The sequence below is a fragment of the Pimephales promelas genome, chromosome 25, assembly GCF_988280905.1.
Source record: "Pimephales promelas chromosome 25, fPimPro1.hap1.1, whole genome shotgun sequence".
In the NCBI taxonomy this organism is placed as follows: domain Eukaryota; kingdom Metazoa; phylum Chordata; class Actinopteri; order Cypriniformes; family Leuciscidae; genus Pimephales; species Pimephales promelas.
This window is the reverse complement of record NC_142793.1, coordinates 164,811-185,221: the sequence shown is the minus strand read 5'-3', so window position 1 is coordinate 185,221 and position 20,411 is coordinate 164,811. Positions and strand designations below refer to the sequence as shown.

At 41.8% G+C, this 20,411-nt stretch overlaps 1 protein-coding gene across 2 annotated transcripts in view; it reads left to right on the top strand.

Annotated features, from left to right (window-relative positions):
* The window catches only part of insc (INSC spindle orientation adaptor protein), a 55,142-nt gene that overhangs the window by 16,802 nt on the left and 17,929 nt on the right, over positions 1-20,411 (top strand). For both annotated transcript variants that reach the window (XM_089127821.1, XM_039670283.2), the window contains exons 2-6: positions 9,487-9,575; positions 12,892-13,234; positions 13,328-13,380; positions 13,453-13,576; positions 18,678-18,791. In XM_089127821.1, coding sequence (XP_088983947.1) covers positions 9,520-9,575; positions 12,892-13,234; positions 13,328-13,380; positions 13,453-13,576; positions 18,678-18,791 — 690 coding nt within the window. In that variant the 5' untranslated portion in view covers positions 9,487-9,519. The remainder of the gene's footprint in view (positions 1-9,486; positions 9,576-12,891; positions 13,235-13,327; positions 13,381-13,452; positions 13,577-18,677; positions 18,792-20,411) is intronic.

Below are 20,411 nucleotides of genomic sequence, written 5' to 3'. Positions count from 1 at the left end.
AGTTGGGGGGCGTGGTCGGCGTGGGGGAAAGCAGCGCGACCATCCTATGTATTTGAACGACAAAAATGCCATATTGCGAGTCATTGACGCCTATTTTAGTTGTAATTAAATTGTAGTAAAGTAACAATTAAAAGTAACAACAAAAATACTTAGTTTACTCACAGTGTGAATGTCTGTGTAGGGACTAATTACATGATTGATTAGTGATATTAAAGTGTACTTTATTTGTGTTGCAAGTTAATAAACAAATATTAATTAGCTTAACATTGCAAACACTTTATTTAATATTTTTTAAATAGGCTTTCAATATATTTGTGCATGATTTAATACTTTCTGAAAGCAATTGATGTCCAAGTAATGAAATTAATTCCAAGCATGCATAATTACTCTAAATTACTTATTTATCTTGAAAGTATGCTATCAATGCATCAATGATAATTTTCAGCGCAGAGTTCAAAATATATCTAAAATATTTTTAATGAAATAAAATAATTAAAGTGTAAATAGATACACTTTTTAAAAAATAAACAGAATTTTTTCTAAAATATATTTTTCTAGAAGAAAATAATATTTTAAAGTGTGTTAAAAGTTGTATTGTAAAAATAGGTAGAAGCATGATGCTACGGTAATATACTTTTAATATATTTAAAGAAAGTAAAAAATGTGTTGGTATATTTGCAATGTACTATTGACAAAAGGAAATATATTTCAAAGACAATAAAGTCTACTTTTTTCTCTAAATACAGTTTTAACTTAACCTCCCACAGCTCGGCTTGACATTTTCCGTCATGTTTGATGCTGATTGGCCTAGCATTTTAGCTCTAATAAATAAGTCCCTTCTCACAGGAGTTGTTCCTAAACACCTAAAACATGCAGCCGGTCAACCGGATCTATTTTAAAATCACTCTAATAAACTTATAACCACACTTTCCAATTACAGACCAAATGTATCTTTTATTTCTAAAATCTTATAAGTTGTATTGGACCAACTGCGGAAAGTCGGAGACATTTGGAGTTAAATCGTGTTTTTGCAGATTTCCGAACAGATCACAGTACTGAGTCAGCTTTGTTCAAAGTTTTTATGATATTTTATTGTCTGTTGACTCAAGGGTTTCTGTGAGACTCGTACTCTGAGATTTAAGTGCTGGCTTCGTATCTCACGACTAGAACAAGTGTATGAGTCACTCTAAATTGTGTTGAGTCCTAGATGTGTTAATTCTAGAACGCTTTCTGTTTGTCTAGACGGGTTCTGTTCTTCTGTTTCTGCTGTGGGTTAAAGGGGGGGGGGGTGACTGCGATTTGACTTTTTTGATTTTAAATAGTGTATAATGTTGCTGTTGGTGCATGAACAGTATCTGCAAAGTTTTAGCGCTGAAAGTTCAGTGTAAGCAGAGATATCGTCTTTTTAAAATCAGGAAGTATAATTGCCTACAAAAACGACTCGATTGGGACTACAGCTGGGTTTTGGTACGTCACTAACCCACACATTTGCATCAACCCTCCCTCAGATTATGCAGAAAATGGCATGCGCATATTTCTGCGGCTCGTCGAGTGTGTTGTTCACCAGCTGTCAGGTCTTCTGTGTTCGAGCTTCCCACAGACGCTGTACTTCGTCAACAATGGATACAATTTATGTTTGATTATGTTCCTGAAAATGACGATGGTAATCTAGCTCTCTGTGCTGCGCATTTACGGAAGACAGCTTCCAGAATCTCCACGAGTTCAACACCGGATTCAACAAGAAACTGTTACTAAAACATGAAGCAGATCTGACTTTAAAACCAGAGGCAGCAGTTGTTGAACACAACCTGTAAGTCGGCGAAGACTTCATCATTTTAAATGGTAAATGGACTGCATTTGTATAGCGCCTTCATAGACCTAATGGCCACCAAAGCGCTTTACATTTGCTTCACATTCACCCATTCATACACTCATTCACACACCGACGGCGGTGTCAGCCATGCAAGGCGCCAGCCAGCTCGTCGGGAGCAGCCGTGGTTAGGTGTCTTGCTCATGGACACCTCGACACTTGGTCAGGTGGAACCGGGATTGAACCACCAACCTTTCGGTTGATAGACAACCCACATGAACCACTAAGCCACTGCCGCCCCATAAATGTATTTGTATATTTAATTCCACACGTAGCCTTGTTTTATTTTTTTCAAATGCCAGCGCTGGCTTTATAGCCACTACTGGTTAGCCTATGCTATTTTGAAGACAGAAGAGAGCGCGGCTGACAATAAAGGTGAAGTTTATGAAAAATAAGACTTTTAAAAAAAGAAAAACCACGAATACATGTTATATTGCACCCCATAAACACAATCATGCAAAGAAAAAAAGCAGTCAAGCCCCCCTTTAAGACAGTCCCTCAGGGCTCCGTTCTGGGCCCTGCTCTGTTGTCGTTGTATGCGCTGCTCTGGGGGACTGCTCTTCTGGTGTTGTGTATATCTCCACTCGTACGGCCAGTGCTGCAGTCTGGCATTCACTCAGAGAACTGTGAGAGAAAACACTCCTTCAGCTTTGGAAATCGCTTTGAGGTCAGTGCGTGAAATGTGAAACACACTAAATATCTTCCCTGTGAGGAAGTTTCATGTTGTTCAATGCTGTATACGCTTATTTGTAGTGCACATCTTGAAGGCGATTTACAAACTATCAGTTCAAAACTCAGATAATTCAATAATAATAAAAAGATTTATTCCTAATTAGCTTTATCTTTAAATGTACAATGTACACATTAATAAGATCCAAATGGCCTAAAAAACTCCAAGAGGTGCATAATTTTATTATTACTTTAGGAAAATTAGTTTTATATTGTTTGATTAAAAATAAAAAGGTTGCTCGTACTGATCCTGACTAACAGCCAGTGAGGGAAGCTTTTCTGAAAAGTTCAGGAGGGTTAAAGAGATCTGTCTCTAATGACTCTGACCGTTCGCTGGGTGTGTAAGCTACTGCGGTCCGTCCGTGGAAGAAACACTTCATTCCTGTGGAAAACGACCTGACATCTGTTCTGCATTTGATCTGGACCTGGCCAAGAGCGAGTGAACCCTGCATATGCCGAACACCTGAATGTGTTCCTCTTGTGTTTCTGATATTAATATGCCGAAATCATCATTGATTTGGTGTGGCGGCTGTAAATTAGAATAGACTCAAAGCTTCTGGAATGCTTAAGTCTGATGTATATCTATAGAAATGTACATCTTTCATCACAAGTATGGTTTTGGATTGCAAATATTATTTGAGTACAGAGACTCAACTGAATCTCTGAGACCCAAGAGTGAATCTTCCGTTTCAGAAAGTTTCCTGCAAGACGTGGACAAATAAAGCCAAGGTCTCTGCCTTATACAGCTACATCTACCTAACGAGATGAGTAAATCCCACTATTTCGCTGGTCATCACAAAATCAAATCACTTGATTCCAGTGAAATTGGCTCTCTAGTGAAATGGCTAGATCATTTTCAATGGCTCTTGACACGGCACTCGTCGAGCGCTGCTGGTCATGACATGCTTGACTCGTGTTCTTCATGTTGTAGGAGTTTAATGAGCGCTCTCGAGGAAAACAGAGAGAGAGAGAGAGAGAGAGAGAGAGCTTTCAGTGGAACGGTCCCGTTTGAAGCAGAACTCCTGAGATCTAGATCACTGGAATTTAGGATTTGATTGCTTCTGTAATCTGACTCATTTTGTGGAATTACATGAGTCTAAATTGTCATGACGCTTTGATGCGTTTCATACCAAGAAAGACAAACGCCAGATGTGTGCATTTCTGTGAGGTTTGTTGCGCAGGATGTGTGTAGTCTTTGTGTAACAGCACTGATAAAAATGATTCTGTGGTGAAGTAAATGCTACAGGAAAAACAAATGCAATTTCTACATGAAAAAGTTAGTTCAGGCAAGAATTCAAAAAACAAAGTAAATAATTTATTAGTACTCAATTCAAGCTTTTAGAAATTAAAGTGTAAAAATATCAGCGAAATGTAATAAAGTGAAACCTACTCAACTTTTCTAATGGTTTTCCCATCATGCACTGGGATGTTAATAATTAATAAGGTTGATTCTTCACTGTTTTCCAGCTCTATTAACACCGTTTTATCATTGCTTTTGTTGTTAGGTTTGGTGGTATTGTGTATCAAGTATTGAGGTCTCTGTGCCATGTTAATTCTATTATGTAGATACAGTATGGAATATATATACAATATCTATTGTTTTATTTACTTAGATGTTTTTAAACTGTGGTTTAGTTCAGTTGCATTGTTTAAGCAAAAACTTAAACAAACTAAATTGAAGTTGATGTTGCTTGATTCGCTATGTGAAATTAAATATAAAAAAGTCATATTTACGTTATTACTTCATTAAATGTTAAAGGAGAACTCCGGCGAACAATGAACCTTTGGTCTAATAAAACATCGGTGCCTAGTCAACCGTTCTCTGAGATTTGTTTTCATGATAATCGAATGGAAAGAGTTTTATCTCTAAAAACTGTTTAGTGTATAATGCTAGTAATGGGGGCATTGACTAAGTAAAAAGAAATCGCTAGTTTATACCACTAACAATTCTCAAAATAGCCCCACACTAACACAGTAACATAATGAGGCTCCATACATGGAAAACGAAGCATTGAGAACTGTGTAAGTGTTCAGACCGTTTAATAAGAAGATACTTTATGAAGACAGTTCACTTCGCGTATACCGACAGGAGCCATCTTAGGAAATAGTCTCGAAGTCAAACCACGAACGTCGTGCTGAGTGAGCTGAACTGTGTGAACGGCGTTCGTGGCTATTTAGACTAGACTATTTCCTAAGATGGCTCTGTATACGCGAAGTGAACTGTCTTCATAAAGTATCTTCTTATTAAACGGTCTGTACACTTACAAAGTTCTCAATGCTTCGTTTTCCATGTATGGACCCTCATTATGTTACTGTGTTAGTGTGGGGCTATTTTGAGCCTTGTTAGTGGTATAAACTAGCGATTTCTTTTTACTTAGTAAATGCCCCCATTACTAGCATTATACACTAAACAGTTTTTAGAGATAAAACTCTTTACATTCGATTATCATGAAAACAAATCTCAGAGAACGGTTGACTGTGTACCGATGTTTTATTAGACCAAAAGTTCATTGTTCGCCGGAGTTCTCCTTTAAGTGTCAATTAAATTTCAAAGTAAGTTGTACAGAGCAGTAGCAATAAAATTTACTTAAAATGTGTTTTATCAAGTTAATCCTACAAGTAATGATTTTCAGTGATTAATGGCCTGAAGAGGCAAAGCACAGTAACGAGACATTCTGTGGAAACTGAGCCTGAAATCGCTTCTCTTCGTCTATCCTCTGATCTGCGACTGCAGGTTTGGCTCAACCATGTTCAGATTTAGAGAAAATGGAGTGTCAAAATTGTTCCGGCTCATTTTATAAAGCTCTGAAGGGTTTTGTTGTTGTTGTATTTTTACATGATTGTTCATAGTCCCAGGTCATAGATGTCAACTTCCAGCACAGACGAGTAAAGTTCAACCCTCCTGCTGGATGCCATTACCCGATTCAGGAGAGAGCACAGGCTTCCGTGGTTAACAGGTTGAGTAAATTGAATAATGTAAATGGGATACATCAATAAATAGCATGGAATGAGCACTAAAGCTTACTGAGTCACTGGATGGCGTTCTGCCAGTAATCAGAAGATAAGGCATATTCTTTTGGCATAGTAATATAATTACTATAGAGGAAAGGACAGGACAAGAATAGAAGCTCTTCGATTTAGATCAGTGGAGGGAGATGAACCGTTCGACCGCAGTAAGATCACTGAAACCACACGTCACTCACCGCTACATCTGCATTTACACCAACAACACACAGCAGCGCTGCTCTTCTGATAGCAAACACTACATTACAATCACACAAGACTACAAACTGTGCCCAGCTCCACAAATACAACAGACATCAAGTGCAATCACAGATTAATAGAATGAGATCCAAAAATATATGTCAGTATATAATGTACAAATACATTTTTTTCCTATTTAATATTTTTCCTATATAACATATAGAATATTTATTAAAAATATTTATAAAAATATTTAATAAATATTAAAAGAAAGATATGTTGTCAGGGTTCTGTCACTTCTGTCACTATTTCTTGGTTTTGTGACAGAGCCCTGGCACTCCTGTGTCGTCTGGTCTGTATCGTCTGGTCTGTATCGTCTGGTCTGTATCGTCTGGTCTGTGTCGTCTGGTCTGTATCGTCTGGTCTGTGTCGTCTGGTCTGTGTCGTCTGGTCTGTGTTGTCTGGTCTGTATCGTCTGGTCTGTGTCGTCTGGTCTGTGTCGTCTGGTCTGTGTTGTCTGGTCTGTGTCGTCTGGTCTGTGTTGTCTGGTCTGTGTCGTCTGGTCTGTGTCGTCTGGTCTGTGTTGTCTGGTCTGTATCGTCTGGTCTGTGTCGTCTGGTCTGTGTCGTCTGGTCTGTGTTGTCTGGTCTGTGTCGTCTGGTCTGTGTCGTCTGGTCTGTGTTGTCTGGTCTGTGTCGTCTGGTCTGTGTCGTCTGGTCTGTGTCGTCTGGTCTGTGTCGTCTGGTCTGTGTCGTCTGGTCTGTGTCGTCTGTGTCGTCTGGTCTGTGTCGTCTGTGTCGTCTGGTCTGTGTCGTCTGGTCTGTGTTGTCTGGTCTGTGTTGTCTGGTCTGTGTCGTCTGGTCTGTGTTGTCTGTGTTGTCTGGTCTGTGTTGTCTGGTCTGTGTCGTCTGGTCTGTGTTGTCTGTGTCGTCTGGTCTGTGTTGTCTGGTCTGTGTCGTCTGGTCTGTGTTGTCTGGTCTGTGTCGTCTGGTCTGTGTTGTCTGTGTTGTCTGTGTTGTCTGGTCTGTGTCGTCTGGTCTGTGTCGTCTGGTCTGTGTCGTCTGTCTGGTCTGTGTCGTCTGTGTCGTCTGTCTGGTCTGTGTTGTCTGGTCTGTGTCGTCTGGTCTGTGTTGTCTGTGTTGTCTGGTCTGTGTTGTCTGGTCTGTGTCGTCTGGTCTGTGTTGTCTGGTCTGTGTCGTCTGGTCTGTGTTGTCTGGTCTGTGTCGTCTGGTCTGTGTTGTCTGTGTTGTCTGTGTTGTCTGGTCTGTGTCGTCTGGTCTGTGTCGTCTGGTCTGTGTTGTCTGGTCTGTGTTGTCTGGTCTGTGTCGTCTGGTCTGTGTTGTCTGTGTTGTCTGGTCTGTGTTGTCTGGTCTGTGTCGTCTGGTCTGTGTCGTCTGGTCTGTGTCGTCTGTGTTGTCTGGTCTGTGTCGTCTGGTCTGTGACGTCTGTGTCGTCTCTGTCGTCTGGTCTGTGTCGTCTGGTCTGTGTCGTCTGTGTCGTCTGGTCTGTGTCGTCTGGTCTGTGTTGTCTGTGTTGTCTGTGTCGTCTGGTCTGTGTCGTCTGTGTCGTCTCGTCTGTGATGTCATGTGTTGTCTTGTGCTGTGTCGTGCACAGCTTGTGTTCATAATGGCTGTGGGCTTTCATGTTGTCATGCTCTGTGTGAACACGTGGTTTATGAGTGTTTTCATTTGCTGAGTGTTCATGTCTTGTTGCGTGAACGTGGCTGGTTATTGGTTTTACTGGGAATGTGCTTTTGTTTTAGTCATGTTTGGTGTGAACACATGCTGGTCGTGTGTGTTTGTGCCGTGTGCTCTCCTGTCGATAGTCTAATCCCGGCCATCTTGTTTCCTGATTATTGATTTATTTGCCCTACCTGTCCTCCCTCGTTACCCTCTTTTGTTTGCTTCCCTATTTCTCCTGTTGTCTTCAGTCCTGTGGTGGTTTGTCTTCGTATGTACACGGGGTGTTTCCCTGCTGTGTCTAGTCTAGTCGTTCAAATCAGTTTTGTTTTTCCCCTCGGTAGTGATGGCAAAATGGGGCTTCCTGAACCACTGAGACCTCGTAGCCCATTGCTTCACCCAAAGGTTCATTACTCTAAGCTTCATTCAGCATTGATATTAATATTGAACCTTCTGGACCAATGACCTGACTAGACATTTGTCCATTGCCTGGGTATCAAATGAAATGTTTCTTTCTCTGTCTGAATTGACATGTTTACTTGTAATTTACAGAGACTACTGTCACACACAGTTCATTAATTATTCATAAATTGTTTGGATAGTGACGGTATGAACAACAAAAGTGACCCAGTGTTGAGTGCAGTGCTTTTGGTGGAGGGAGTGTAAAGTGTGGGCTGAGAAAGGCTAAGATTTGTTGCTGGCGGGGTTTGTACAGTGAACTGTTTTAGTGCAGTGTTGTGCTTATGGGTCTGCGGATATAGAGGAACAAACTGCAACACTGCAGTCTGGGGTGGGTAAAGGAAGGGTTACGCATTATTTTTATTGAGGAACAGAATTTTATCAAGTGTGTTGGGGCTTAGATGATTCCTCTTCCTCTCCAGCCTTGGAAAAGATCCTTTTGCATGGAACAGAGGATGCGGGGAACATAAAAATGCCTGTGTCAGCTGGTAGATATGAGGATACTGATGTTTATGTTGAGCCCAGTATACTAGATTCACTTCTGATGAATATCGGTCCGCTTCTACAGTTGCGTTCGAGCTCCTTCTAAAAGTGCATCAGGCGACCCAGTTGTTGTTGCATTGATATTACTGCTGTACTATGTGTGTGTTGCATTTTAATTCTGAATGTGATGGGTGTTATAGTTAAAGTACTTTACTGTTGAGTAGTTTACTCAATGCATCATACTGTAAAAGACGTTTTTGCAGTGTTGCTGTCCTGTGTGAGAGAAAAAAAATCCTCATTACTTCACATTTGTACGTGAATACTTAACGAATGTACTACTTGCTTATACAGTCAATCATTCACTAATGAACAAATTTGGTTCAGTGGAAGATTCTTGCCACCTACTGGAAAACAAACACTTTTACAAATAGAATTTTACAAGTACAGCCTTTAGATGGCAGCAGAGCATCACTCGACGGCTCCGCACGGGCTTAAGCCTTGCTGTGTGTTTACTGTGTGGCTCTAACGTGTGTATTGTGTTTGTAAGTGGTGTGTTGAGTTTTGTGAGCTCTTTATGATGTGTGTATTGTGTTTGTAAGTGGTGTGTTGAGTTTTGTGAGCTCTTTATGATGTGTGTATTGTGTTTGTAAGTGGTGTGTTGAGTTTTGTGAGCTCTTTATGATGTGTGTATTGTGTTTGTAAGTGGTGTGTTGAGTTTTGTGAGCTCTTTATGATGTGTGTATTGTGTTTGTAGGTGGTGTTTTGTTTTGTGAGCTCTTTATGATGTGTGTATTGTGTTTGTAGGTGGTGTGTTGAGTTTTGTGAGCTCTTTATAATGTGTGTATTGTGTTTGTAGGTGGTGTGTTGAGTTTTGTGAGCTCTTTATGATGTGTGTATTGTGTTTGTAGGTGGTGTGTTGAGTTTTGTGAGCTCTTTATAATGTGTGTATTGTGTTTGTAGGTGGTGTGTTGAGTTTTGTGAGCTCTTTATGATGTGTATTGTGTTTGTAGGTGGTGTGTTGAGTTTTGTGAGCTCTTTATGATGTGTGTATTGTGTTTGTAGGTGGTGTGTTGAAGTGAGGAGGACACCGTGAGAATGGCCACGCCACAGACTTCCAGACAGAGCAGCTACTCCTCAATCTCTGGCAAAATGTAAGTGACATTATCAGTCCAATCATCATTCTCTTTTAGAAAATAAATAAAAGAAGCCAAACTCTTTATAACAACTTTCATTAATATATAATTTACAAACATTACATAATGCTTAACAGATCGGGGGCCCTATCTTGCACCCGGCACAAATGACTTTATACACAAACGCATGTCTCATGCCTATTTTGCACGTGCGCAGAGCAGGCTTTTCCCTCCACAGACGCACGTCAGTAAACTAGGGAATGAACTTGCGCTCCCCGGTGCTAAAAGGAGACGTGTTTCGGCACAAACATTCCCTGGTGCTATTTTACACTTCCAGAACACAATTGCGCCACTGATCAGAAAACACCTGCTCTAAAGTCAGTGACGTGTTGTTCATAATGCTATTTTAAGAGCGCATGCTTGGCCATAATGCAGCGGGTGCACAGTGCACATACACTGATTCTCTCATCAACACAGATGCAGCAGTTTTTATTTTTGCAAATCATACATTATAACAAGGAAAATTATTAACACATGAGGGAAATCATTGTGGTGTCCATGAAGATGAAAAAACCGAATTACCCATTTTTAAGGCTAATTGTAGTACTGAAGGATCAGACCTGTTTGCCCGATAGTGGCGAGACACATACGTATATAATGTTTAACCGACGCTGATGTGCGAGAGTTTCTCCATCCCCATACACCGTCACCTCTCTGTCTTTCACTGTCCTGACGAGAGCGTCGGTCTCATCGGCTGTGAACGCTCCGCCTGGTAAACCCGCCGTTATAATAACAATCCGTCATGCTACATGCGCACCTGCTCTTAAAGGGTATGTTGGATGGCGCTCTGATTGGTTTATTTCACGTTACGCCCCAAACCACACCTATGAATAATGAAGCTACTTCAGACCAACCCCTTTTAGAGTTGCGGCAGGTGCAAGAGGCATTTATCCCGCCGGGAAAACAGCAACAGCGCCGAGACCCGCCCACAAAGTTACTTGCGCTTTGACACTTGCATTTCAGATCGTTAAAATAGGGCCCGATTAGTTAATCTATATTCACATAGTTATACATATGATACAATGTGTTAATGTTTACTAATGAACTTATTACACATTAGGCTACATAATGATTAGCAGATCAGAACTTCGTGTAAATTACGTTTAAAAGACGTCTAATAGCCATCCAAACACAGCCCTGATATCTTGACTAAAAAGAAATGACAAATTCATGTCAACGAAATGAAACCAAACAGCTTGTAATCACTGTGGACTTGGCTGACATGTAAGGGTTAATGCCCGACGAGGTGTCCATTGTCATGTTTTAATGGACGACGGCGAGGCGTAAACCGGCCGACGCGCAGCGGAGAACGGTTGCCTCCGCCGAAGTCCATTAAAACCTGACAATGGACACCTCGAAGGGCATTAACCCGCTTATACCATGGTCACTTGCCAAATAAAACATTTTTAAAACATTAGCTGCTAGTTTATATTTTAATTAGGCTAAATCAAATTTTTACAAATAATAACTCGCCTGGTTTATTTATCAACCGGAGATATTTATAGTCCGCTCAGCTTGTATACCCTTCAGGTTCAAAATGCATTTTTTTAAAAATGATATAAATGACAGAAATCCCCTGAATGTGTTTGTCCTGCATCTTCAGTTTGTGTTCAGCTCATGAGTGTCATTCATGCACAGAAACATTGATGTGTGTGTAAATGAAGCGAAGCCCTTGTGTTTTGCAGCTGGTCGCTCCAGCAGACAGCAGGTGGAGGGGTGTGTGTGTGTGTGTGTGTGTGTGTGTGTGTGTGTGTGTGTATTGTGCTGCTCACTTATGTTTGTCTCACCCCCCCTGATGAACAATTATCACTGCACACACCAGCGGTTCACACAGGTGCTTGTCTGAGCTCCACCGCATCCTCCATCTGTACACACACACACACACACACACACACACACACACACACACACTCTTACCTGCGATTGAACAACAGACTCCATTCATTTCATCTGTGATGTCACACAAAAACAGGCCAGAAAGCTCAGAATACGTTCATGTCAATAAGTTGAGGGAGAGCATGAATAATGCAGCGCTTCTTCTGACGGCTCGACTCAAAGCATCCGACTGGAGATTCAGGCTGTCCTCCATCTGCATCGTGTCTGAGAACGCCACGTTTATCTGTGTGTGTGTGTGTGTGTGTGTGTGTGTGGAGATCAGCTGAATTATGCATGTGTGAGACTGTAGGTGTACTCTGACATAACGAGTAAGACAAACATGACAGAAGTGTTCAACTCAAGATATGTGTGTTTTTCCACAAAGCACATCTTCACGGAGACTCGTATCGGGAGGAACACACATAAAGGTGTGTGTGTGTGTGTGTGTGTTTCAAACCCCGCGTTAAACTATATGACGTCAAACACAGCTTGCAGAATCACCATCATTTCTGAGTATAAAAGGTTTGTCTATGTAGGAAAGATTGAGGACCTTCCCTGAACTCCAGCAGTGTGTGTGTGTGCGTGTGTGTGTGTGTGTGTGTGTGTGTGTGTTTACTCTGATGATGACTCGCTGTGCGCAGTGCTGTCTGACCCGTCGACGGCTGCAAATGTAAATATTTGTGCTGGAGAGCAGCTTTTCCTCCACATCCATTCAGATAAACCCATTATCATGATGATCCGCTCACACACACACACACACCGTTGTGATGTTTTGTTCAGAAGGGCTTGCTGTAACACACTCTATTAAACACACCATCAAACGATGATTTCTACACATTTCTTTACAGAAACAATAACAATTCGAAGTATAAAATAATGACACACACCAGATTTATTCAACTTCATTGTAATTAGCTTAGCATGAACACACACACACACACATCACACGAGCAATCTGCTGACACAAACGTGTGTCTCCTATCAGTGTACACACACCAATTTAGCTCTTCAGTTTCTGCTCGTACACACACACACACACACACACACTGCTGATGGACACACACCACCACATCAGTCCATCACACACACACACACACACACACACACACACACACACACTGCTGATGGACACACACCACCACATCAGTCCATCACACACACACACAAACACACACACACACACACAGCACCGGTGAAATCTGTGTCGATGTTTTCCTGTTCCTGTCGTTCTGCGCCGTGACACTCATGACACCACAGTACCATAGAAGAACACAACCTATGTGTGTGTGTGTGTGTGATGGACTGATGTGTGTGTGTGTGTGTGATGGACTGATGTGTGTGTGTGTGTGTGTGTCAGCAGGTGTGTGTGATGGACTGATGTGTGTGTGTGTGTCAGCAGGTGTGTGATACAGGTGGACTCTGTGCAGCGCTGGATGGAGGACTTGCGTCACATGACGGAGGTGGAGTGCATGTGTGTCCTGCAGTCCAAGCCCCTCGGTGTGGATGAAGACGCCCCAGGGGAGCTCATCGTGTCGGTGGGCGAGCAGGTGACCCGGGATAACCTGCAGGCGCTGCTGAAGAGGGCGCTGGTGGTCAGCACGGAGCTGGGCAAGATGTTCCAGCGGCTGGAGAAGCGGCGCTGGCAGCGGGTGCACAGCACGGCCCTCAGGGTCAGCGCTCACGTGCGCTCGCTCATCCAGGAGTACAGCACGGCCAGGAGCGCTCCTGCAGACATGCAGAAGGTGCTGAACATGTCAAAACAAAAAGCCTTCAATCACATATAGCAAACGCATTTTACTGAAGACTGATTGTATGTTCTCTTCTCTTCATGGCAGTATGAGAAATCGCTGCTGGAGAAGTGCATGGAGCTCAACGTCATTACCGAGAGGTGAAGAACACACCTTCCTTCGTCGTCTTACAGATCAGATCATGTACATATCTGACACTGTTTACTCCTCAGGTGTCTTCATACGGAGGACGAATACTTCCTCAAATCCATGAAGGAGGCCATTCACGAGATCCTGACTGACGTCAGCGACTCCTTCAGCCATATGATTGACATGGCACTGGCCAATGAGATTCAGGTAAGAGTTGATCTTCATTGATCATTAGATTAACTGCATTTTAATTTGCTTCAGTAATTTTGGTTACAGCTTCAGTATTCGTGAATTATTATTGAGTAATACAGTATAATTTAATGACAAATTATATTCACATTTGTCTTAAAATGGCAGTTGTAATGCTATAGATGAGTGGCCAGGTTTACTGCTCGATGGTCCTCGAGGGACATTATTTGCTTTTATGGAGTGAGTGCTAGTGAATTGTGGATCGGCGTTCACCATCTGTCCCACGGAGGAAGATGTTGCCAACCCCACTCTGGACTCAGAACTGGAAAAGGTTCTAGTCTCATCTCTCCGCTGGTCTCACCCTCTCCTGCTTCTCTGATGGCCCACCCAGCCCTCCTCTCCCACCTCCTCCACCTGAGCAAGCCGGTCTACTGGTTCCTTTTAGTTCCTCAGCTCCTCCTCTGTTCGGTCCTCTATGCTGCACGAATGCGCCTCGGCTCTTCCTGTCTCAAGAGAGAGAGTGAGTTCTGTTCTTCTGTTCACCTGTTCTGAGCCCCTGGCTCCACCTCCAGCCGCCGAACACCATGGCCTGTTGACCAGTTGGCTCCACCTTGGCTCCTCCACCCCTTAAACCCCTCTGGGACCGTCGTCCTTACGGCTCCACGGGGCTCTCTTGTCCCTCTGGCTCTGCCTTGCTCAGTCATCGCTCTGTCTGTGCCACGGATTTCCACCTTCCCTCTGGCGCCTCGAGTCCCACCGGCTGTGCCCTGATCCACCCTGGCTCCACCCTGGCTCCTCCGTGGCTCCGCCTTGGCCTCCAGGACCTACAGCATCGCCCGGTCTCTGTGTCTCCTTAGCTTCGCTCTGACCCCCTGACACGCCGATCCCACCCTGGCTCCTCCAACCAAGAGTTCTGCTGTGGGCCTTCGTCCGGGCAGTACACTGGGTTGTCAGGGTTATGTTTAGTTCTGTTAGTTTCCCTGAAAGGGCTTATTGTTTTCCTTAAGATACTACTTCTTCTTTTTCGTCAAGGTTTCGGGGGCTTTTGTTGCCCTTAACATGCTAAAAAACTCTTGAAAATTTGCACACTGGTCATAATCCACAACCATTAGAACTGGGCCAAAGCTGGTACACGGCCGTGTCGGCGGCTCTACAGCACCTCCTAGAACGGGATCTGAAATCTTGGACACATACAAGAATATATTTGTATGAAACTCGGTACACATATAGATCTCAACACGTCAAACTTTTTTGGAAGCTCTTAAAGGGATAGTTCACTTTGAAATTAATTTTTGATATGTTTTAGCTTACCTCAAGGGCCCTCGCCCTCAGAGTACTTGGACGTGACTGTGATTACAAGAGGTATAAATACCGTTCATTTTCTCACACAAACCGCTTGTTTCGTGTCGTAGGCCATCAATGTGTACTTACATTTACGTCATTAAATCATGTTTAATTTGGACTAATTTGGTCTCTGTGCATGCTCTTTGAGGTGGACCCATGGGTGGACCCCATATACCTCCATTATATGACTGTCAGACAAGAACGATTTGATCTAAAAATATCAAAATTGAAAATACTGTGGAAACAAAGACACCTACATCTTGGATGCCCTTGAGGTAAGCTAAAACTTATCCAAATTAAAGGGTTAGTTCACCCAAAAATGAAAATTAAGTCATTAATTACTCACCCCCATGCTGTACCAACCCTGTAAGACCTTCGTTCGTCTTCGGAACACAAATAAAGATATTTTTGATTTAATCTGAGAGCTGTAGAACTACCACATTGGCTCCTAAGGGAATGACTCTTGTCGGCCCAGAAAGTCAATGAAGAAAATGTTTAAATATCCCATGTGACTACAGTGGCTCAACTATAAGTTTATCAAGCGACGAGAATACTTTTTGTGCGAAAAAACAAACAAAAATACGACTTTATTCAACTATTCCTTTTCTTCCTTGTTGGCCTGAGACGAGACTTCAATACGATTTCCACGACGCATGCGCGAGAACTGAACTGAAGTAGTGTAAGGAGATCGCAATTCTCGCGCATGCGTCGTGGAAATCTATGGAAGTCTCTTTTCAGGCCAACAAGGAAGAAAAGGAATAGTCGAATAAAGTCGTTATTTTTGTTTGTTTTTTCGCACAAAAAGTATTCTCGTCGCTTGATAAACTTATAGTTGTTATGTGGTAGTGATCCACCTCTCAAATTTAACCAAAAATATCTTCATTTGTGTTCCGAAGATGAACGAAGGTCTTACAGCAGGGGCGGAGCTAGACTCTCAGTACAGTGGGGGCGGAGCTTCATCATGGGGCCCTCTGCTACCAAGTCATTTTTAAATTAAAACCGTTAAAAAAAGTAGGCCTAGATGAATGCATATAAAAATGTGTCACTTGTTGAGCCAAGTAATCTTATATGTTAAATAAAACACAAAGAAAAGCCACATTTTTTTTACAAGTTTGTATTGACGAACAAAGAAAACAGTTTGCCAGTCAAGTAAAAATGTTTCAGCACCACAAACAGCGATATCTCATTGACAGCGATGGTGCTCGTAGCACATAGACAGCGACGTTGCCATAGCAGAAATGCAACGTGCCACAGACGTTACCGCAACGTAAATGTGTTTGCTGGGTGTACTTTGCCTGGGCCCCTTTCCTGTCAGTAGCTGCGTTTCCATTTCCCTTCAAATTGAAATTGTGAAATGAAAATACGCACAATGGAGCATATGTTTTACGCTCGCATGAGGAGGTTTTTTAGGCAATTCGAAAAAGGATTTTTTCGCAAAACTGCAATGGAAATGAATTTTTCGCATTTACAGTCACCTGACTTAGAAGACTGGGTGTGTTTTAGCTCCGTGTCCACAAATAATAATACTTATCATCATTAGCCTATTATTACATATAGGCTACGTGTAGAAGACGCTTTTATCCAAAATAGGAACAAAGCAAATTCGTCACATCTCATTCATAGTAGGCTACAGGTTGGACAATAATAATAATAGGGCTAGATTATCACAAATAAACACTCGATTTTGTCCAATATCTAAGAGTGTGTGCGGAGTTTGGAGCACGCACTGGATGGCAGACAGACGCGGGCGCGCCGTGAACACTTTCATTTTCCCATCAACAGTGGAAACAACTTAAAATACTCTACCATTTCTGGTTATACAGAAAATAATAATACATGATTCGCAACTACTTTTATTTACGTAATGTCACAATAACAAGAAAACGTTGTGCTTTTGTAAAATAAAACATTCAGGCGCGCTTTATGAACTGGAGCGCAAGAACTGAAACAATAGCCTTTATAGACTAAAGCTTTAAATGTACACTTTAAAAAGAACAAATTTGAATCGTAAACTAATACCTTCTGATTATATAATCCGTATGAAAGGTGCAGTTCTCTCTGAAGGTGCATCCGGAGATTATGTTTTTAGCTCGTTATTTTTTCAGACGCATATAATAACTCACCTATAGCCTACAGCACTGCGGGGAAAATATCATAAATATCCAGGTTATAATTTGGCCTTAGAAAACCAATAAAATCTACATTTTTTCCCATATTAATTTTTGAATATTTTAAATGTCTTAAAGGGGGTAAAAAGTCATAAACAAATATCTGAAAATTCGTTAGCGCAGCATTGGCGTGGTCAACTTTGTGTTTTAAAAATACAGCAACCGTTCTTTTTTCGTTTTGCAACGAGCGTTTGGACATAATACGAGATAAAGACATCGAAGCAGAAATAAGGGAGAATAAACACCAGGAACTCTGTGTCCTTCCCTGCTATTAATGCCTGGATAACACACCACGTCTTCCTCCATTAATAATAATAATGTCGAGTGCGGTGCATGGCTGTAAAATAAACCTAGCAAAGTCCGTTGCCATGATTTTTGGAATGACTTATCGCGATAGGAAAAAAAAAACATTTTAGTCGCATATAACGGTTAATGGAAACACCGTCATTTCGCAATAGTTTTTTATCGACATTTGGAAAATATCGCAAAAGTTTTGCGCAAATCTGTAATGAAAACGCACCTGTGACGCAATCGGCGGCATTTGAGGGGCCCCTAATTGGCACGGGGCCCTGGGGCGGCCGCACCCATGCACCCACGCACCCACGCTGGCTGCACCCATGCACCCACGCTATCTCCGCTATAGTCTTACGGGGTTGATACAGCATGGGGGTGACTAATTAATGACTTAATTTTCATTTTTGGGTGAACTAACCCTTTAATTTCAAAGCGAACTATCCCTTTAAAATGATGTTTGTGTCCAGTTTGATGCAATTTGAAGCAGAGTTGTCAGCCAGTAGACATGGGCAAAGCCTTCGAAACAGGCAGTGAAGAGGGGCTCAGTAGAGCCACCTTTTGACAAAAGTGGGGGGTTAGTTTTACCTACAGGCAGCAAACCCAGTACATACATTGTTCTCATCGAGATGGACAACTTTTTAATTTACAGTCATTAGCTCCGACCAACATGAAGTCAGATATTTTGTTTTGAATGTGGATTTTTTTTGATAATCAGGCAATTTTTATCTGCTGTGCCTAGGGCATTGATACGATTCAAACCAAACTTTCTGGACATGGTGGCAAGACATTGAAGATGTTAAATTGTGAATGGATACTGGATATCTCAATCGTTTTTATTATTATTATATCTCAATTGGTGTTGCCATGGCGAGCAATTAAAATAATGACAAAAGAGAAACAAAGTGTCTTATATCATGACATAACCCTTTTATATTCTCAAAGTTGAAATGCATATTGCCTGTCGTGCACAGTCTTCCTAAAGCCTCCGGGGTGGCGGTGGCACCGGGGCTTGGGCCCGTAATCGCTGCTCACAGCTATATTTTATTTATGTTTTGTTCTGTTCCTGTTTCCCTCAGTTCCCAGTCATTGATAGTTTCCATGGTTGTGAAATACACACCTGATCACTGTTCAGTTCATTCTGTTCTTGGTTCAGTGTTAATATGGTTGTGTTTTACTGTGATTACTCTACGATCTCCTGCGTGTTCTTAGTTTGTTGTAAAATAAAGTGTTTCTGTCGGATTCTCATTGTCATTGTGTGCTCATTACATGCACTGTGTGTGACAATAGTGACATTTATTCTCATTTTTTTACAGATTCTGATCCATCAGATTGAGGATTCGGATAATGTTTTTGCCATCAGCACTGCCATCAGTAACCTGCTGTCTCTAACACAGGACGGGCCGCAGCTCTGCAGCATCATCGCTAAAGTACCACAACACACTCACTTGCTCGCTCTCTCTCTCTCTCTCTCATACACACATATGCACTGTGATCATGTGATCAGCTCCTTCGGGGTATCTCTCATCTTATGCAGTGTTTTCACTCCTCTGCATTTGTTCACATTTTGTTTCTCTTCAAACTGATTTGCAGTAAAATGCAAATGTGTTCCAGCTCAGCCAGATCAGATGGAGATCATTTGTGGTTGATGCCACACGTTTGTTTCAGCTGGATTCATGGGCTATTTCAGGCACTAGCTCTGTTTTCCAAGTCATTCCTTTACAGATTTTGTTTAATTGGTTTATTTACTCAAAATATGTTCTCATAGTGGTGAAGACCCTGGGCACCTATTCACTTATTTAAACAAGTTGAAATCATATTTACATATTTACACATTTATCACATATTTCAAATCAACAATACAGTTTATAGTTAACTTTTTATTTTTATAATGAAACTGGCGGGTTGGTCTCTGGCTTCTTTATTGAACTTCGATGCCGCAGCTTCATGTCCATTAGACGTCTGGTTTTCCTGGTGCTTTTCTAATCAGATCGATACTGTCGCGTCCCATTAGCGGCCGGCGACTGGTGTTTTCTGGCTCTCCGCCTCGGCCGCGTCACACGGCTGTAAGAGGATAGACTGCCGGACGCTTACCAGGCATCGCTCACTTCTGTTTGCTGTGATTAGATGGAAACCACGTTACAGATCTGTCATCAGTTTTGCTTTTCACTTTCTGTTTCATTTCCACTCGTTCTCACATTGATCATCTAATCCCGCAAACACAGTTCACATTATTTAATAGGCAAAAACTGTTAACCCTTTCAAAACAGATGTTAGTTTACTTCTAAATAATACAAGTTTGTTTAATATAACTTTGTTTCTTGAAGAAAATTGCGTCATCGTCCACCTTAAGGCAGATCAATAATATTGTTGAATATTAAATTTCCCCAACTCAGCAAGCCAAAAGCCAAAGCAACAGTGGCAAGGAACCAAAACTCCATCAGGGACTGAATGGAGAATAAAACCAGACTCAGTCTCAGTTCTCCTCTGGCCAGGCGACATTACAGGTCTGAGGTCAGATTGGATTGGAACATTCAGAGTATTTATCCAGCTCCATCTGGTTGTATAGTATAGTTCTTCTGGTCTTAGTCTCTGTTTTTTCTGTTTCTTCATATAATTTCAGATGCACTCGATGATGGTGAGATGGCCGACCTCCGTGTGGAGCATTGGCTGTTGTCAGAATCCTTGTGCATTCAAACATTTCACTTGATTATTACAATTAATATCTGGAAATGTAAACTGATATTTCCTACTGAGACACTACAACAAAACATATACTGTAAATAACTGGCTTAAAACCATTTCTTTGAGGCGAAAATACTAGTGTGCCTAAGACTTCTGCACAGTACTGTATAACTATATATAATAGTTCATGCTTTTCACAGTCAGTAATTCATACTGTAACATTCATTTGTTCGTTGTGTCAAGTTGCTGTTTGTTTGAAATAACAAACCTGTTCACCCGCAGGAACACTCGACGAAGTGCTATTAGAGGACATCCTGTCATAGCTTTATGGTACATAATGGCTACCGTAGATGCGACGCGTATTT